Below are 16,241 nucleotides of genomic sequence, written 5' to 3' on the forward strand. Positions count from 1 at the left end.
AAGCACTATTCCAAGGTAAGTCCAACACCTAAAGAAGCCCCAGTGTAACAAATTATGCGACCTTTAGGAATTTTAGAAAAGCCAAGATGAGCCAACCATTGAGGGTCCTCACTCTAAGACAAATACAACAATTTAGATTTATGTTTGTTAATTCTAGATCTAGAGAGGATAGAAAATTCGTCACAGATATCAAGAAGAGATCTCATTAAAAGAGGATCAACATGGATGATATTTGAATTATCATTTGCAAACATTTGAGAACACAAGTATTGTCCATCAAGAAGCACTAAAGATTGGATCGAACTAGCTTTGATAGCTTGATCAACACAACACAAATAGTGGATGTGTCATAAGGGCAAATAGTAAGGAGCAACTATGTGCCCTTGCTTGATAGTTCTTTGTAGCTTAAAGTTGCTCATTGCATAGCCATTACTTGAGATAGTGGTTTAGGAATTTGAAAAGAAAGCCATAATCATATGACACAATTATATCCAAATCCTCCCTTCTACAATATAGCTAAAATAAATTCATGATAGACCTTATCATATGCCTGTCGACATCTATATTAATTAGGTAATCATCTTTCAAAGATACAACATAATCCATGCCAAGTAGAATATTTAAAATAGCATCGTAAATATGTCTTCCATGAACAAAAGCATATATATTCCTTTTCAAAATATATTGGATACAAATTACCATTGCCTTAGCCATGACCTTATAAGAGACATTAAGCATTATAAGAGGGCACGAATGGCTAGGCCTCACCTCTTCGATGATTCTAGAATGAGCTTAATGATATCTTTATTGATTGTAGAGGACAAAGATCTAGAGATTTTGATTTGATTGAGCATATTGCATAGATCATCAGCCCAAATGTCCTATATAGCAATATGGAACTCAATAGGAAATCCATCAGGCCCTAGAGCATGACCCTTCTTCATGGTCTTCATGGCATACAACAATTCCTTAGTATAGTAAAGGATGATAATAAAGATAAAGCAATATCCGAACTAAGAAAACTCGGCATATGTTGTAGAAAGCCATCCATTCTCTGCTCCCAACCATAAACATAATCAAAAGGTGAACTAATAATAGAAGATAGATGTTTCTTGAAAACTTCAAAAATCCATCTTTCCTCAGAATGGTTCTTCCCATAGCCATCTTCAACCATGACCAACAGTTCTTTCTTCTTTTTCATTTCAAATGCATTAAGGTACATGGGGGTAGGAGCTTCATGCAAAAATAACATATAAACCTTCAATTGTACCAGAATCCTTGCAACTCAATAAAGTTCGCTTCCCTAATAAAACTTTTAACATCTTGCAAGAGATGAAGAAGAATACGATCATCATGTGTGTAAATCAAAACATCAAGAATACCATTTCTACATTGCTATGTTGCATCAAATTGCATTTGCCCCAATTGAGCTTGGCACTTCCCATGATTCTTCGTAGAATGTAGTAATTGCTTGCAAGCACTAATCCCACCATAGTGAAGGAATAGTAGGTGTAGACTTGGGAGAACCTCCAGCTTTCTGAGCATTTCTTATGAAAGTAGCATTAGTAAGAAAACTTGCCTTGAACTTGAAGCCTAAAGTAATCATCAAGGGGAAATGACAAGAATCTAAACAATGACCAAAGACTTAATACCTAACATTAAGGGAAGCCAACTCTACATCATTATTAAAGTGAAACCTATCCAGGTGATCACATCTCCATGATGCATCTATATGTATGCTATGCCAATGAATCCATTTACCATCATTATTAGACATCATGAAAGCCAAATCAATTAGATCAAGTGAGACTGACATGTCCTTCGAGGACTCTCTTTCTTCTTCAATCATATTGCTTAATTTATGTGAGAGATCATTACTGCTAATGTTCACTTTCTTCTTCAATCATATTGCTTGATCTATGTGATTATTGCTAAGTGTCATGTTCCAATGCCCTAATGATAATGTTCTCTCACCACACACATGTGATTTAATCCATTACCATATGTATGCCCTTATCTGAGAGATATTGGGAGTGTCAACAACAAAATGGTCAAGTGTCTCTCCAAAAATGGTAATCCTTGTACCAATAACATTGGCAAATTGATCTTTAGCAATGAGTTGAGCCTTGAGATTCTCTTGACAAAGGTCAGCAAAACTCCTTGACCACTTTTGTATGTACTTGAAAAACAATAGCAACTAGGAATGTTAATTGATGAAGCATCATGCTTATCTAACTTAACCTCCTGCACATTGACCACATTTGGCTTGCAACTTCATAGCAACGTTCGAAGTGCATTTTTTCTAACCTCAAAGCAAAGGCTATGCACATTCTAGGTAAGGATTGATATCCTACATGAGACTCAAATAGATTAAAGGGATACCTCCGCCTTGCAAGTTTCTTAAGAGATACCTTTGAATTAGCATCCTTGTGCTTGACTTCCTACATGCGATTACTTGGTTGATTCTCCTTGCCAATAGCTTTATCAATCTCGACATGTCTCTTTTTATCAAAATCCCCTAGTTATAGTACCCTATTATAAAAATAAGAATCAATAGTTTTGCCTTTCTCACTTGATGTTGAAGCAGAGGGACTTCCCTTCTTATTTGAATTAGAGGTAGAAACTTGAGGAACCTTATTAGCAATTTGCTTCTCATCATCAACCTTTTGAACTTCATTTTGAGTCTTGGAATCATATGAAATTCTTTCCTTGGTAGATGTGAGATCTTTAGTAACATCTTCCTTATTAGACCTCTTTGGGCACAACTTAGCAAAATGATCTGATTGATTGCATATATAGCAAACATTTGGGAAATTTGAAAATCGAACTTCACATACCAGATCAAAACCCCTCTTATCATATATTTCAAGCACATCAAGAGGCTCAATCCTCCTATCCCAAAGAATACAAGCATGCCTTTCACCCTTAGGATTAGAAGGCAAGGGGAGGGACATAGAGTACCTTACCAAGGGTAGAAGCAATAGCTCGCATGTCAGTTCCAAACATTGTGTTCAAGTGAGGAAAAGTAACCCAAATTGGACAGTGCAACACTAACACATCCTTAGGAGAGAATGTTGTAGGGGCCATGGGAGGCAACAAACCAAGTTACCTGCAAAACCAATAGAATAGGCTAGAATCCAATTCCTTTTAGTTGGCGAACCAACAAGGACTTGATAAAAGCCCTTCCCAACAAACTTGAAATACACTAGATTGTAGTGTGCTTGGTAGGTACTAATAAACCAATGAGAAAATTCATTATTTGTAGGAACTTAGCGAAAATTCATTATCTGTAGGAACTCAACTCATGAAATAAAGGAATAGACCAAAACAAGGAAAATCAAAACATATTTTCCACAAATGCTCCATTGGTAGCTCCATTTCAACCTTATGGATTTTCTTAGCATTAGTAGAAAGAGCTTGCTTTCTAGCATTGTTAACCTTAAACATATTAGAGGTGAATGCATTTGCTATTGCTTGCAAGTTAGGGCCCTTATCCTTGGCATGAGAGGCACAAGACTCTACCTCCATGTGTTTGCTATTGCCTAACCTACATGACACTTCTCCTTGGTACGAGGCATAAGAGTCTACCTTTATGCCTCCATGACTTCTTGCCTTTAGGACCTTGGAAGGCTCCCTAGCTGCAATGTCCTCTCCGCCATGCTTGGCCTACATGCACGACAAGATAGGACTCAAAAGTTTTTTGCGAGCTCTCTTATCAGAGACCATCCACAACTTCTCTCAAATGTAAAATCGTGTTGATAAGTTGTATTCGAAGACTTATAAGGGTTGTAAAGTCATATTAATCTTCAGACTTTAGCCTCCCTATTTTCCGATGTGAGAACAGCGTCGGTGTAAAGACGAGTCGATCTCCTGCGTTTGCCTACCCAGAAATTCTATTTCATTCATGCAAGCTTGACAAGGAAGCAATATCTACCTCAGAGGGGCGTGGAAACGCACGGTTCTATCCCAGCTCCGAGCGAAACGATGGCGGGATGAACTTGATGGTTTGCGTTGATTGATGATCATTATGGCTTTGCAGCACAGGGATGAAGGCGAGTGAATGTCGCCATCTCCTCCTTCAGTAGGGCAGCATAAGACGCGATGGGCCGATCTGTCCAGAATGCAGAATGCCCTTCCTGCTCCAATTCGCCGTCCTCCCCTGCCGGCACCGAGTCAGTCGACCGCAAGAGCAATCGCAAAGGAGGCCGCCGCACTGCACCAGCTTCCAGCAGAGCCTCCTCCGGAGCGGGTGATGGTAAACAGGGAGAAGCTGCAGCTTCCAGCAGAGCCTCCTCTCGTAGGGCAGCAGGTGATGGAAATGGAAAACGCAGAGATGCCACAGCAGCAATGAATAATGTCTCCGCTCCTGGCCTTTCAGCAGGCCCCCAGAAGCTCTCAGATACAGCCAGTCCTGCAGCCGAGCCTGAGCCTGACTCAACAAGGGTTTCGAACCTCCAAAAGTCTAGCAGAAGCGTCCAAGCAGAGGAGCAAACCGTCAGTCTTGATGCAGAGTGCAATGGCAAAGAGAGGAATGGAGCTGTTAATATTTCCTTTCAATCTTCCAATGATGAACACAGGGTGAAGAGAGCTACAGAGGCTATAAGTCATGCTCTGGATGCTTTTTTTGCATGGTGTCGGCTGCAATTTATCACATTTTATCGGCAGAAGAAGCCTTACATGGATGCATTAAGTGCATGGCTGCTTGTTTGTAGTCGAAAGCTACAATCGTCTGCACTGTGTGCTTGGCCGCCTTTGCGAGCTTTCTTAATGATTGTCATTGGGATCACATTAACTTTGGGTCTTATGTGGCTTGATTGCACCATTCGAGGAGTCAAATCTCTCGTTAGACTGGGATCTGCAGCTTTGTTCCTGCTGGTTTGTTGTGTAGCACTCAATCTTGGTATCCTGGCAGGTTTTATCAAGCTTTTTGTAGCTTTGGTGAGCTTTCTGAACTTAGAAAATAATGACATTTTTCAGCTGTTTTTACCCTCTAAATTGCGTTGTATCTGTAATGGAGCATTGATTCTACAAAGTAAGAGATCTTTGAACTGTTGTCTCATGCATGCATAAACAAAGTACCATTAGGATTGTATCATGTAGATGTATTGAGCTAGAGCCTTACAATGGTTGGTAATAAGTTCAGAGGCACCAGAGCACTCATTTTCTTTTGTACATATGCAGATTTATGCATAGAGTTAAGAGCATTTACTAATAAATGTGGTTAAGCTTATTGTAACTCAAGTAGTAAGTTGGTCCAATCCCCTATGTGTTAGCCTAATTGCTAAACCGTGGACAAGGCCATGGTGATGTTGCTCACCGCAATATTACTCCTTTTGCTGTTTGAGGGACAATATCGTGCAATGATTTCTCGTGAGGTCATGTTGTTGTTGCTCAAGTAGTGAGTTGGTCCAATCCGCTATGTGTTAGCCTAATTGCTAAACTATGGATAGGGCCATGGTGATGTTGCTCACCACAATATTGCTCCTTTTTCTGTTTGAGAGACAATATTGTGCAATGATTTCTGGTGAGGCCATGTTGTTGTTGCTCAATGTTTTATCACATGCACTGGTCATTGTGCTTGTGTGACCCCAGCCAATGTTCCTAAGTAGCAAGCACCCCATTGTGAACATTCCTGCCTAGTAAACGAAAGGTTGTTCTGGCACTCACATTTCACATTGCCTTGAAATTGGAGAGAGAGAGAGAGAGAGAGAGAGAGAGAGAGAGAGAGAGAGAGAGAGAGAGAGATCCCTTTTTTACGAAAAAAAAAGAGAGAGATCCACTTTATGCTCTTACCCACTTGATTGCCTCATGGCAAGAAATTATTTGCTCCATTGTTTGGTGCTTCTTCCTGATTCTAGAAAGGAAGCAAATTTCTTGTAAGCGAAGGTTTTGGCCACATGCAAGTTGCTCAATTGATATGAGAAGTACATGTACAGGGATAAGTTCAATTGGATGGTAAGATTGGGCTTGAAGACTACTTAGGATGCTATCATTCTATGTTAGTTTAGGGTTTATACATATTTGTTAGTACTTCCAAGCACCTTGAGGCTACAAGTTGATTTGGTTGACCTTGGAGAATTGGCTTCAGCGGCATTCTCCCTTGCTAGCTTTTTGGCCCTTATCCCCATAGTTGGATTGGGCTTTTGTGAAAACGGAGGAATTCCTGAAACAGTCATCGTAAAATGGCTGAGGATAAGAGATGGGTCACTAAGATAGCACATAAAGTTCGGTTAGTTTGTGATAGTAGAGCTAACTTCTAAGTGGCATGGTTGGCTGCTTCAACTGTGGAAGTCTAAGCTTCCTTATTGGGGGCAAGTTTTCATATGGAGGCTCTTATGGGGGTCTTGCTACTGGGGATGTAGTGCGTGGTGGTAGGATCTCTCGCGGTAGATGTAACTTCTATACTACATGTGATGAAACCCTTGCTCATCTTTTCATCTCTTGCCTGGTTGCTAGACAAATTTGCACTTCATTTCTTGAATATGGACCTTGCTAACACGTCAGAGAATACTTGTCTGATCCTAGGGTTTGGGCAAGATACCGTCCATGGCTATGTTACAATCCCATCATCCTTGTCTCTTTCATTGTATATGATGGATTGGTCTTTGGCACGCTTGTTGGACTTGCAATGCTTTTATCTTTGATTCGGCCTCTAGCATCCACGGTCATGTAGTTCATGTGTAAGGATTGCGTTTATGACAAATTACTTCCATGTTTTCGGTTGGCTTGATACTTGGAGAGGTGGCTGCTCCATGCATGGATATCATTTGCTCTGCCCTTGTTGTGCCCACTTCATGATCCCCTTCTTTTGCTCCTATAGTGTTGTGTTTTCATAGCCTTTTGGCTTCACAAGTGTTTGCTGCTTGTCTTTGATCATGCTTGGCTAGCTAGAAGGCTTGATGTAAATACTTCAATACATCAATTTAAACTTCTTGAGAGAGAGAGAGAGAGAGAGAGAGAGAGAGAGAGAGAGAGAGAGAGAGAGAGAGAGATGGAGCATAGTCTACAGTACAATGCAGAGCAAAAGGAAACTTGCAGCCAGTTTGCTCACACATGCTATACCTCCTTAGCTCTTGGGCTCTTTTTAGTGTAGCAGTGAAAGCAATGGATAAGTTGGTTGACTATTGTAGCATAGGTGGCATAGTTGGGTCCTTCGTTTGGACTTTTGCTCTTGTACTTGTCGATTTGCTTACTTACTTTTGTGGTATCATTAATGAGTTTTTGGGTAGGGGGACAACTCCACACAAGATCCTTTACCCAAAAGATTGAAATGCCAACTTGCTTTGTGAAAGCTCTAAAAGTATATTGGACTTATTGAGGATGAATGCGTCTTGCAGTCCTCCAACCTAGGTTAGCATAGCCTTTAATTGTGAGAATGAAGGTGGATCATGGGAAAAAGAGAGGAAGGATAGACATCTAAAGCATGAGAGGGAGGGATTGACTGTGTTTTAAATATAGCATTTTGTGGCATAAGTCAATGCGTATCCTCAACTACCACATTGATAAATACTATACATGAACGCTGGATATAAAAGAAAAAGTATAGAAAATATATATTGTCATTGTTTGAACATAATCTTACCTTGTAAACCCACTTTGTGCCTATAGAATTCTTGCTAGGAGGCAAGTCATATACCTTTCTTCCTATCATTGGAGTCCAACTCTGATTGCCCGGATGCCATCCAATGCTAATCCTTTGAAGCTTCCCAAAGAAACAGGTTCCTCATTGCATGCAGTAGCTAGAAGTGCTTGGTGCAATGAAGTTGCCTTGTGCATGGTGAGTGGTGTCAGAAGTGGTGCAACAATGGAAGCATAGACAAGTGCTGAAATAAACTGCTGAACACAAGACAAGAAAAAGATAGAGAGAACACTGCAAAAAAGAGAACTCAAAGATGTGCTTGGGAAATGGAATCCATATTGCAAACATGAGACAATCGCGTACAACAGTGAGTCATTGGTTGTGTGGGCTCTAGCACCAGCTCCTCCCTCCAACAGAAAGTCCACTTGAAGAATGATGATGACCGTATCACCGAGGAGGAGGAGGAGCCCAATAAATAGGCAGAAAATAGGCCATAACCAGCAGCTGGTCAGCCAGCATTAAATGCTGGCTGATTGGCATAAAGACCAATCTAGCATAAAATGCCAAGCCTATAAAATGCTTGAAAAACTAGTAAATGTGCTCAGCCCATTATGTATGCATAGATTCACACATGAGTTGACAATCCTACGAACATCCTCTCTCAGATCGTGGGTGATTTGATACAATAGAATGATACAATGATAATGACTCATCATAGCCCATACAACATAGAACCACTGGAGTAGAACCATGGATGCCCAAGTAGTGGGTGATCAAGCCACCACCAAGGTGCCTTAGAGAGAACCTAATGTTGATGTTGATGGTACCAACTCTTGAAAATAGAGAAGAACCATAGTATGTCTCTGTGTCCGTCATCAATGTCTTGTAGTATCATATGAGATCATCTTGTAAAAAATGTCTTTGAACATATGTGACCATGGATTCCCCAACTTCTGGCTAGACCACTGAAGTGTCCCCTCTGTTGAGCTAAGAAATGCATTCCATGCTGATTATCACTTAAATAGCCCCAAAACAAGCTTAATTTAATGAAAACCCTAAAACGGGGAGCGGTTCAAGAGAGTTTAGTGAAACCCTAATTTGGGAGGGTCCATCCTCATCTATAAATAGACATGCTGCCCCCATTCAGTCCCATCTCTTTCGTGCAGGTTTCTCACTCTTGTTTGCAGATCTTAGCCATTAGTCTCCCACCACGTGGCGGTCCAACCTTCGCGACTACTGCCATCACCTCGTTCTACTGCCACGTTTTACTGCTGCATTTTACTGTGGTGTTCTACTATAGCATTTAACTGCGGCATTCTATTTCTACGTTTTGTTGCTTCGTTCATATTATTAGGCGTCATCCTCTGTAGTCGCCTCAGTCTCCTCACACTTTGGCAATTAGCGTTTGATGTTTCTCTCACTCCGTCACTCCAACTGGTGGTCCCAATACTTGGGATTCATCTCCGGTGGATGTCACTCTCCGACAGGCTACTCTGCCCTTGGGCACACTATATACTCTTACATTCATTCACTTCAGAGTTGTGTTCTTTCTATCCCTTCTTTTGTTTGTGTTTGAGTTTTGAGTTTTGCGTTTAGGGTTTGAGTTTTGTTTTCTGTGTTTGTGTTTGTCTTGTTGTGCTTTTGTCGCGGTTGTATACTTTGTGTTTCCTCAGTGCAAACCCTAGTAGTGCCTCCGCACTCTTCTTCACATGGTATCAGAGATGGTGCACTTATAAAGAGTATCGTGTGGATATTGTGGAGTGCTAGTCTTTGCACAAGGCACACAATATGACTCATAACCCAAATCATAATGTCATAGACACCTTCTTCTCGTGATCCCATGATGTCTTATCAGTCTTCTCCATCACTGGAGGCCCTAAGGAGGCATTATGGACTTGGCAAGAAAGACGGCACTCCATCACCCTCTACGTTTACACCCATACCAAATATTCTAGATTTCATTAATCTCACATAGGAGTTTGAAGAGTACCTATGCAACAAATGCAAACCTAAAGACATTCCTTCTTCTAGTTTTGCTACTCCTTCTAGATCGGCTGGTGAGGTTGGCTACCTTTCTAATCATGGAGGCAATACGATATTTGGAACGACTGGTGATCCATCTTCATCATCTTGGCTAGGCCCTGTGTCAGGTTCGTTCAACCCTTTTGAGTTGTTCGAATCTAAACCCTCTCTTGTTTTGTCTTTTGGTGTGTAGGAGCTAGATGGTCAAATGTATGTAAAACTTAATAGAGGGGGCTCAAGAAGTAGATATTCATCACGAGGTATACCTACATCTTTGCTTCATTTGAGCAAGTCAATTACTCTTCTTCTCTCTCTCCCATCCCACCCTCTTCTCTTGAAGCCATCTCACACTCATTTCAAAATCTCGGTTTACATTCCACATCCGCCTCTACCACACTGGGAGTTGGACCTTCTGTCTCCTCTCCTAGCACATTCTCATTCTCTATTCCATATTTACATCATGGTGTCTCGTTAGGATATCGCTTATCCTTTTCCACAAGCCATTTCACACTATGGGACTTTGTTACAGGGAATGCTATCCTCTAACACAGTTTCCTCAACCTTTCCTCATGTAGGTAGATCTTTTTCTACTGGGACAGCTGTGATAGGCATCCCCCTCACTATCCCCAACTACACACACTCCATGACCTCTCAAATGCAGGGACTTTCTTCCTCCGCTTATGGTACATCGTCTCACTTTCCATGGGTCACTCCTACGTAGGGATTTGCATCCTTTGCTTCACGTGTCCCTATCCCTCCAACATGGGGTCCTCATGCGGCGACAATGCCCATGCCTAGTCATGATTCATCCTATGCACACATTTGGATCCATCGTGCACACTTCTCGAATGCTTGGGTGGCACTATGGGACCCATTTCCAAGTGTAATCCTTTCCACCACAATATCCACTCTATCCACCTTATCCGAGCACTATCGCTCCTATTGCCTTGGCCAAGAATGCCTTCATGGATAAGACTCGTTTCAACGGGTCAAATTTCACTACTTGATCGAACTATATGCAACAAGTGTTTGAGTCTCAGGGTCTTTGGGACCTTGTTGTTGGTCTTAAGTGTATGCGTGACCCTCACCTAGCCCACCTTGATTACATCCGTCTATGGAGAGCTTCCTGAGTTTCACTCTCAGTTATAGCATTTTTCTCTTGCATCGGAATGTTGGAGTCATCTCATTGATAGCTATGCGGCCAGAGATCGTACTCGGCGTATAAATATCGACTTTGAGCTTTAAGAAATTTCCATTAAGGAAGGGGATGATCTAAAAGTCAAGTTGGCGGAATATTTGAGGTTACTGGCCAAGTCTGCCTCTACTAGCTTTCCGAAGTTAGACACCAGGTCACATTATTCTTGAACAAGTTGCTTGACAAATACTTCCATTTTATCCAACACATTATCTCATTGCCTAGATTGCCAACCTTCTATGAATTTGAGTGTTAGTTCTTGCGTTACATGAGGTTGCATGATCAAGTCCACAAGAAGTCCTCCACTTATATCTATTTAGAGGGGTGCGAGTTGGTTGCCTCTTCTTCTTCGAGAGAAAATCAAGAGTGGCTAGAACTTGCAAGATGCGAAGGCAAGCCAAAACAATGGTGATACCACTTCCTCCAAGGGAAACAAAGAACCTTGACCCCCTTGATAGTGAATTCCTAAGAAAAATAGATTTTGCACTCACTGTCAGAGGTTGGGCTATGTGGACGAGGAGTGTTGTACCAAGTCCCAAGTGTTGGGATAAAGGCCCTTTTTCACCTCTGTGTATAGTACATGTGTATTATTTAGTTGTACATGTGAATGCACCCTTGCATGCCCTAAGTATAAATACATTTTATTCTTTGTGTAGCAACAGTTTGTTGGTACACTCAAATCTAATCGTACTTTCACTCACTCACACACTCTCTCTCTCTCCGTCACTCTCACTCTCACTATTGCTCACTCCTCCGGCTGAGCTCCAACAATTGGTATTAGAGCACAGATTATGCACGCTTTTGGAGACCACTGACTGATAGGCAATAGTCAGCTTGTGAACATGTCGAGCTCACGACGGGCCACAGGTAGACGTACAGCAGCAAGCGTAGCGTGTATGTGACGAGGCAGTGAGAGGCGTGATGTGACTAGGCTGCAGCGGGCAACGAGACAGTGGCAGGTGCCAGCACGACCAGCAGTCAGGACTTGTGGGGCATGTGGGCACTAGACATGATGCGCTAGCGACTAGCGCAGGGGCAATGCGACTAACACAGTCAGGTGTGACTTGCGGCAGGCGATTGGCGACTGGCGGCAGTAGGCGGTGAGCAGGATGTGTGATGTGGTGGGTCAACAAAGCCTTTCTCCCCCCCGGTCTCTTCTTTTAAAAATCAGGAATTTCTCTAATTTCTGAATTTTCCTTTTGTGCTGATGGGAGTCGCGCTTGGAAGCACAGGTCTTAGACACGTGCAAATTCAAGCCAAAAAATTTGGGGATTTTCTTGGATTTAATCTCGTCTGTGCCTTGCAACGACATTAAGGTCAGAAATTGCAGACATTGTGCATGTTGACCTCAATCAAATTGGGGATTTTGGTAAATTTGTCGGAATTTCACTCTTTTGAGTAAAATTTCCTGACATTGGCCTCCGGAAAATTGGGGCTTTTCGTGCATTGGTAAAATTTTACTCAATTGGGTCAGATTGGCTGACATTTATGCATTGGTGGACCTGAAATTTTGGGGCTTTGTGCAGAATTTGGTAAATTTCTGTAGTTTTTTTGTCTGTGTGGTGGCTGATTCATGTACAAACAACAGAGATTTATCACTATTTGAGGAAGAACAGCAGTGTATTTGCTGGTTTAGCTTGTGCTTCTGCAGTCCAGGCATTTACTCTTGTGTTCGTGATAAAATGGCTGCAACCTCTTCCAGTTTAGACATCAAGAGTTTGATGGAAATCAAACAGTTTGATAGTCATGGCTTTGACCTTTGGAAAGATGGTATGTAGGGCATATTGTTCCTAAAGGATTGTGAGGATGCTTTGTAGGAAGATAAACCCGCACAAATGTCTGATGCAAATTGGGCCAGAGTTAACAAAAAGGCTGTGGCTTACATTAAGATGGGTGTCATTGATGATATTTTGACAGACATTAAGGGTTTAGATATAGGTTATGCAATATGGAAGAAGCTGAAAACTACCTATGAGATCACCACACCCGTTAATTAGGTGCATTTAATGCGCAAGTTGGTGAATATGCGACTGGATGAGTCAAAGCCTACAGCTGAGCACTTGAGTGCATTTACTGGCATTTTAAATCAACTCAAGGATGCAAAATTGGATTTTGATGATAAGTTGAGGGCGATCTTTTTGATCACGACACTGCCTAATTCTTGGGAGACCTTGGTGGTTTCTCTCACCAATAACCCCAATCTCTCATATGATGGGGTGAGGGGTTCAATCTTGAATGAAGAAATTAGACGAATGTCTAGTGGAGAAGGCAACAACCTAGCTTGTAATGTAAGAGGTAGGGCTGAAAAGAAAAATGCAAGTAGTGGACAGAGAAACAGAAGTAAAAGCAAAGGAAAAGAAAGGAGTGACATTACTTGCTATCACCGTGGTCGAAAGGGCCACAAGAAGCCCTATTGTAGGTATTACAAGAAGGAACAAGAGAGAGAAAAATGCAGGAGACAAAACGAAGAAAGAGGATAAGACAGATGTATCTGAGTCAGCCAAAGGCAAGGAAAAGGCCAATGTGACCTCCAGCGTAGTCATAGAGGAGCTTTCGGATACAGAAGCTGATGTATATTGTGTCGTTGATTATGATGCCCTTATATGTCACATGCAGGATATGCAGATTACCAAGATTGATGTGATTGATGCACTTTTGTCAGTTGATGATGGTGTCACTCAGACTTGGATTGTAGACTTTGGTGCCTCTTTCCATGTAACTCCTTGCTTGGAGTGTTTTGCTATGTTCAATGCAAGCAATTATGGAAAAGTGCACCTTGGAAATAACCATGCTTGTAGCATTAATGGGGTTGGCAATGTACACTTGTCTTTAGATAATGGACAAGAGCTTGTGTTGAAAGATGTCAAATATGTGCTTGGCATCAAAAAGGGTTTACTATCTGTTGGTCAGCTTGACATGCATGGTTACACTACACTATTTGGTGGTGGTTTGTGGAAAGTGAAAAAGGGTTCCATGCTGATTGCAAAAGGATTCAAGAAGAGTACTTTGTATTTTTGCACTGTAAAGCTTTGAATTGCAAGTTTCTTTTAGTTGCTGAAATTGGTTGTCATTTGGAATTGTGGCATAAGAGACTAGACCATATGAGCGAGAAACGACTTGATGTTCTTACCTCTTTGAAGAGGGTGTCAGAGTGTAGCGATGCGGAAGCATGGGACCAAGACTGAGAGAGAGAGTGAACAGAGAGAGAAGAGAGAGAAAGAGACAGTGGAAGATGAAAATCTGCTGTATAAGGTGTGCTGTGTACAAAGATATGCAGATATATACACGGGCGCAGTGCGCGGGACTGCGTGTCTCCACCTCGACGATGCAACCTGCTATCCACCTCGACGATGCAACCTGCTGTCCACCTCGAAGTATGCTGCAATCTGCACAAATCTCCAGCCTGAAATCTGCAAAATACAAGTGTGGAATAATGTGTAAGCTGCTTGGCTATAAATAGCCAGGAACAATGCGAAAAAATATGGCAAGTCGGCTGCATTAAATGCAGCTGATTGGTACAGATTTGTCCGACTGTACCAGATTGCCACGTGGCTGCCTGCTCCGCTAGGGGATGATTGACAATTGCTAACACCCCCTCTTAGAGCCTGGACAGGGCAAAAGCTTGAGGGATCTGGCATATCTCCAAAGTAGAGCCTGGGGAAGCGCCTTCGTAAACAAATCTGCAAGATTGTCCTCCGTCTTGCAGTACTCCACAGCTATGGTCTCATCCAGAAGCTTCTCCCTGATGAAGTGGTACTAGATCTCTATGTGCTTCGTCCGGGCATGGAAAACAGGATTCCGTGCCAAGGCAATGCAACTCTCATTGTCGCATCGCAGAAAAGTAGGACGAGTCTAGGGGCATCCAAGCTCCTCCACAATCGCCGAAGCCACACAGCCTTACATGTGGTGGAAGACGTGGCCCGATACTCCACCTTAGTAGACGAAAGGGCTACCGTGGGCTGCTTCTTGCTACTCCATGAGATAACACCTGCACCCAAGGTAAAACAGCAGCCTGTAGTAGACCGCCTGTGGTCCACATCGCCAGCACAATCCGAGTCGCTCCAACCTGCAAGTACAAGATCTGAACCACCTGTGCTTGCTGGATAATGAATCCCTAAGTCAGAGGTCCCCCTCAAATACCGAAGTATCCTCTAAGCAGCTTGCCAATGCACTGTCTGAGGATCACTCATGAACCCCGCCAAGAGACCTACAGCAAAATAAAGATCAACACGAGTGTTGAGGAGCCAAATCAATGATCCAATCAACTAACGGTAGCGGGAAGCATCCGCCAAGGGAGAATCTGAATGTGAAATGGCCTTTCAGATCGAATCCATAGGAGTAGAAATGGTCCGACAATCCTCCATCGCAAAGGAAACCAAGAGCTCATGTACATATCGTTGCTGAGAGATGAAAATCCCCCTCTGAGACTGATAAATCTCATGGCCCAAGAAAAAGTGGAGTAGACCCAAGTCCGTCATCTCGAACGTTTGATGTAAAGCTGCCTTCGTCTCTTTGACCTTCTGTGCATGATCACCTGTGACAATCAAATCGTCAACATACAACACAAAAAGCACACAACCAGCCTCGGAAGTGTATACATAAAGCTGCGGATCGGCCTTGGAACGCCAATATTCCAATTGTGACTGAAGGAACGAGTCAATCTTCTCGTTCCATGCACGCGGAGCCTGCTTGAGGCCATACAAGGCCTTCTTTAACCTGTAGACTTGTCCATCTGAAGATCCAAAGCCAGGAGGCTGCTCTACATAGATCTCCTCTTTCAAATCACCATTGAGGAAGCCCGATTTCACATCCAACTGGTAGACAGGCCATCTCCTATGGCCAGCTAAGGCAAGAACAGCGTGAATAGTCGCCATATGAGTAGCGGGGGCAAAAGTATCATGACAGTCAATCCCAGGGCGTTGTGCAAAACCTTTAGCAACAAGGCGAGCCTTGTGCTTGTCCAAAGAACCATCGCTAAGGTACTTGGTCTTGAAGACCCATTTGACGCCAATCACCTTCTTATGAGAGGGGCGAGGCACGAGGTACCAAGTGCCATTCCTCTCAATAGCCTCCAACTCGGCTTCCATAGTTTTCTTACATGGTGCGGATTGTAAAGCCTCCTTCACCGAGGTGGGCTCTCGATCTTGCATAACATGGGTCATCAAACAATAGTTAGAGCAAACAAGCTCTGTAGAATGTGCTTGGTGCCTCCGTGACTGCCCCGGACCATCCTGCGGTTCCCACTTCTCAGGGACCCCCTCGATCCCTGAATCTCGGAGTGTATCACGGGCCCAACGAGGAGGAGGCCGGACCTCTCCTCGTCGCTCTCCATCAGCTGAAGACTCTGGGATATCCATCGGTGGTAACTCCTCGGGGGTGACCGGTGGAACAGTAGACTCTGTATCGGAAACAAAATCGGAATCAAAAGGCGCTGGCTCCAAAGGA

At 42.8% G+C, this 16,241-nt stretch overlaps 1 protein-coding gene across 1 annotated transcript in view; it reads left to right on the forward strand.

The window, feature by feature from the left end:
- Positions 1 to 3,797: 3,797 nt before the first annotated feature.
- Positions 3,798 to 16,241, forward strand: part of LOC148023414 (uncharacterized) — a 49,997-nt gene continuing 37,553 nt past the window's right edge. Inside the window, exon 1 of the mRNA XM_087696360.1 lies at positions 3,798 to 4,938. Coding sequence (XP_087552486.1) covers positions 4,102 to 4,938 — 837 coding nt within the window. The 5' untranslated portion in view covers positions 3,798 to 4,101. The remainder of the gene's footprint in view (positions 4,939 to 16,241) is intronic.

The sequence above is a fragment of the Lygodium microphyllum genome, chromosome 16 (assembly GCF_053477565.2).
Source record: "Lygodium microphyllum isolate KBCC chromosome 16, Lygodium_microphyllum_v1.1.10, whole genome shotgun sequence".
Classification (NCBI taxonomy): domain Eukaryota; kingdom Viridiplantae; phylum Streptophyta; class Polypodiopsida; order Schizaeales; family Lygodiaceae; genus Lygodium; species Lygodium microphyllum.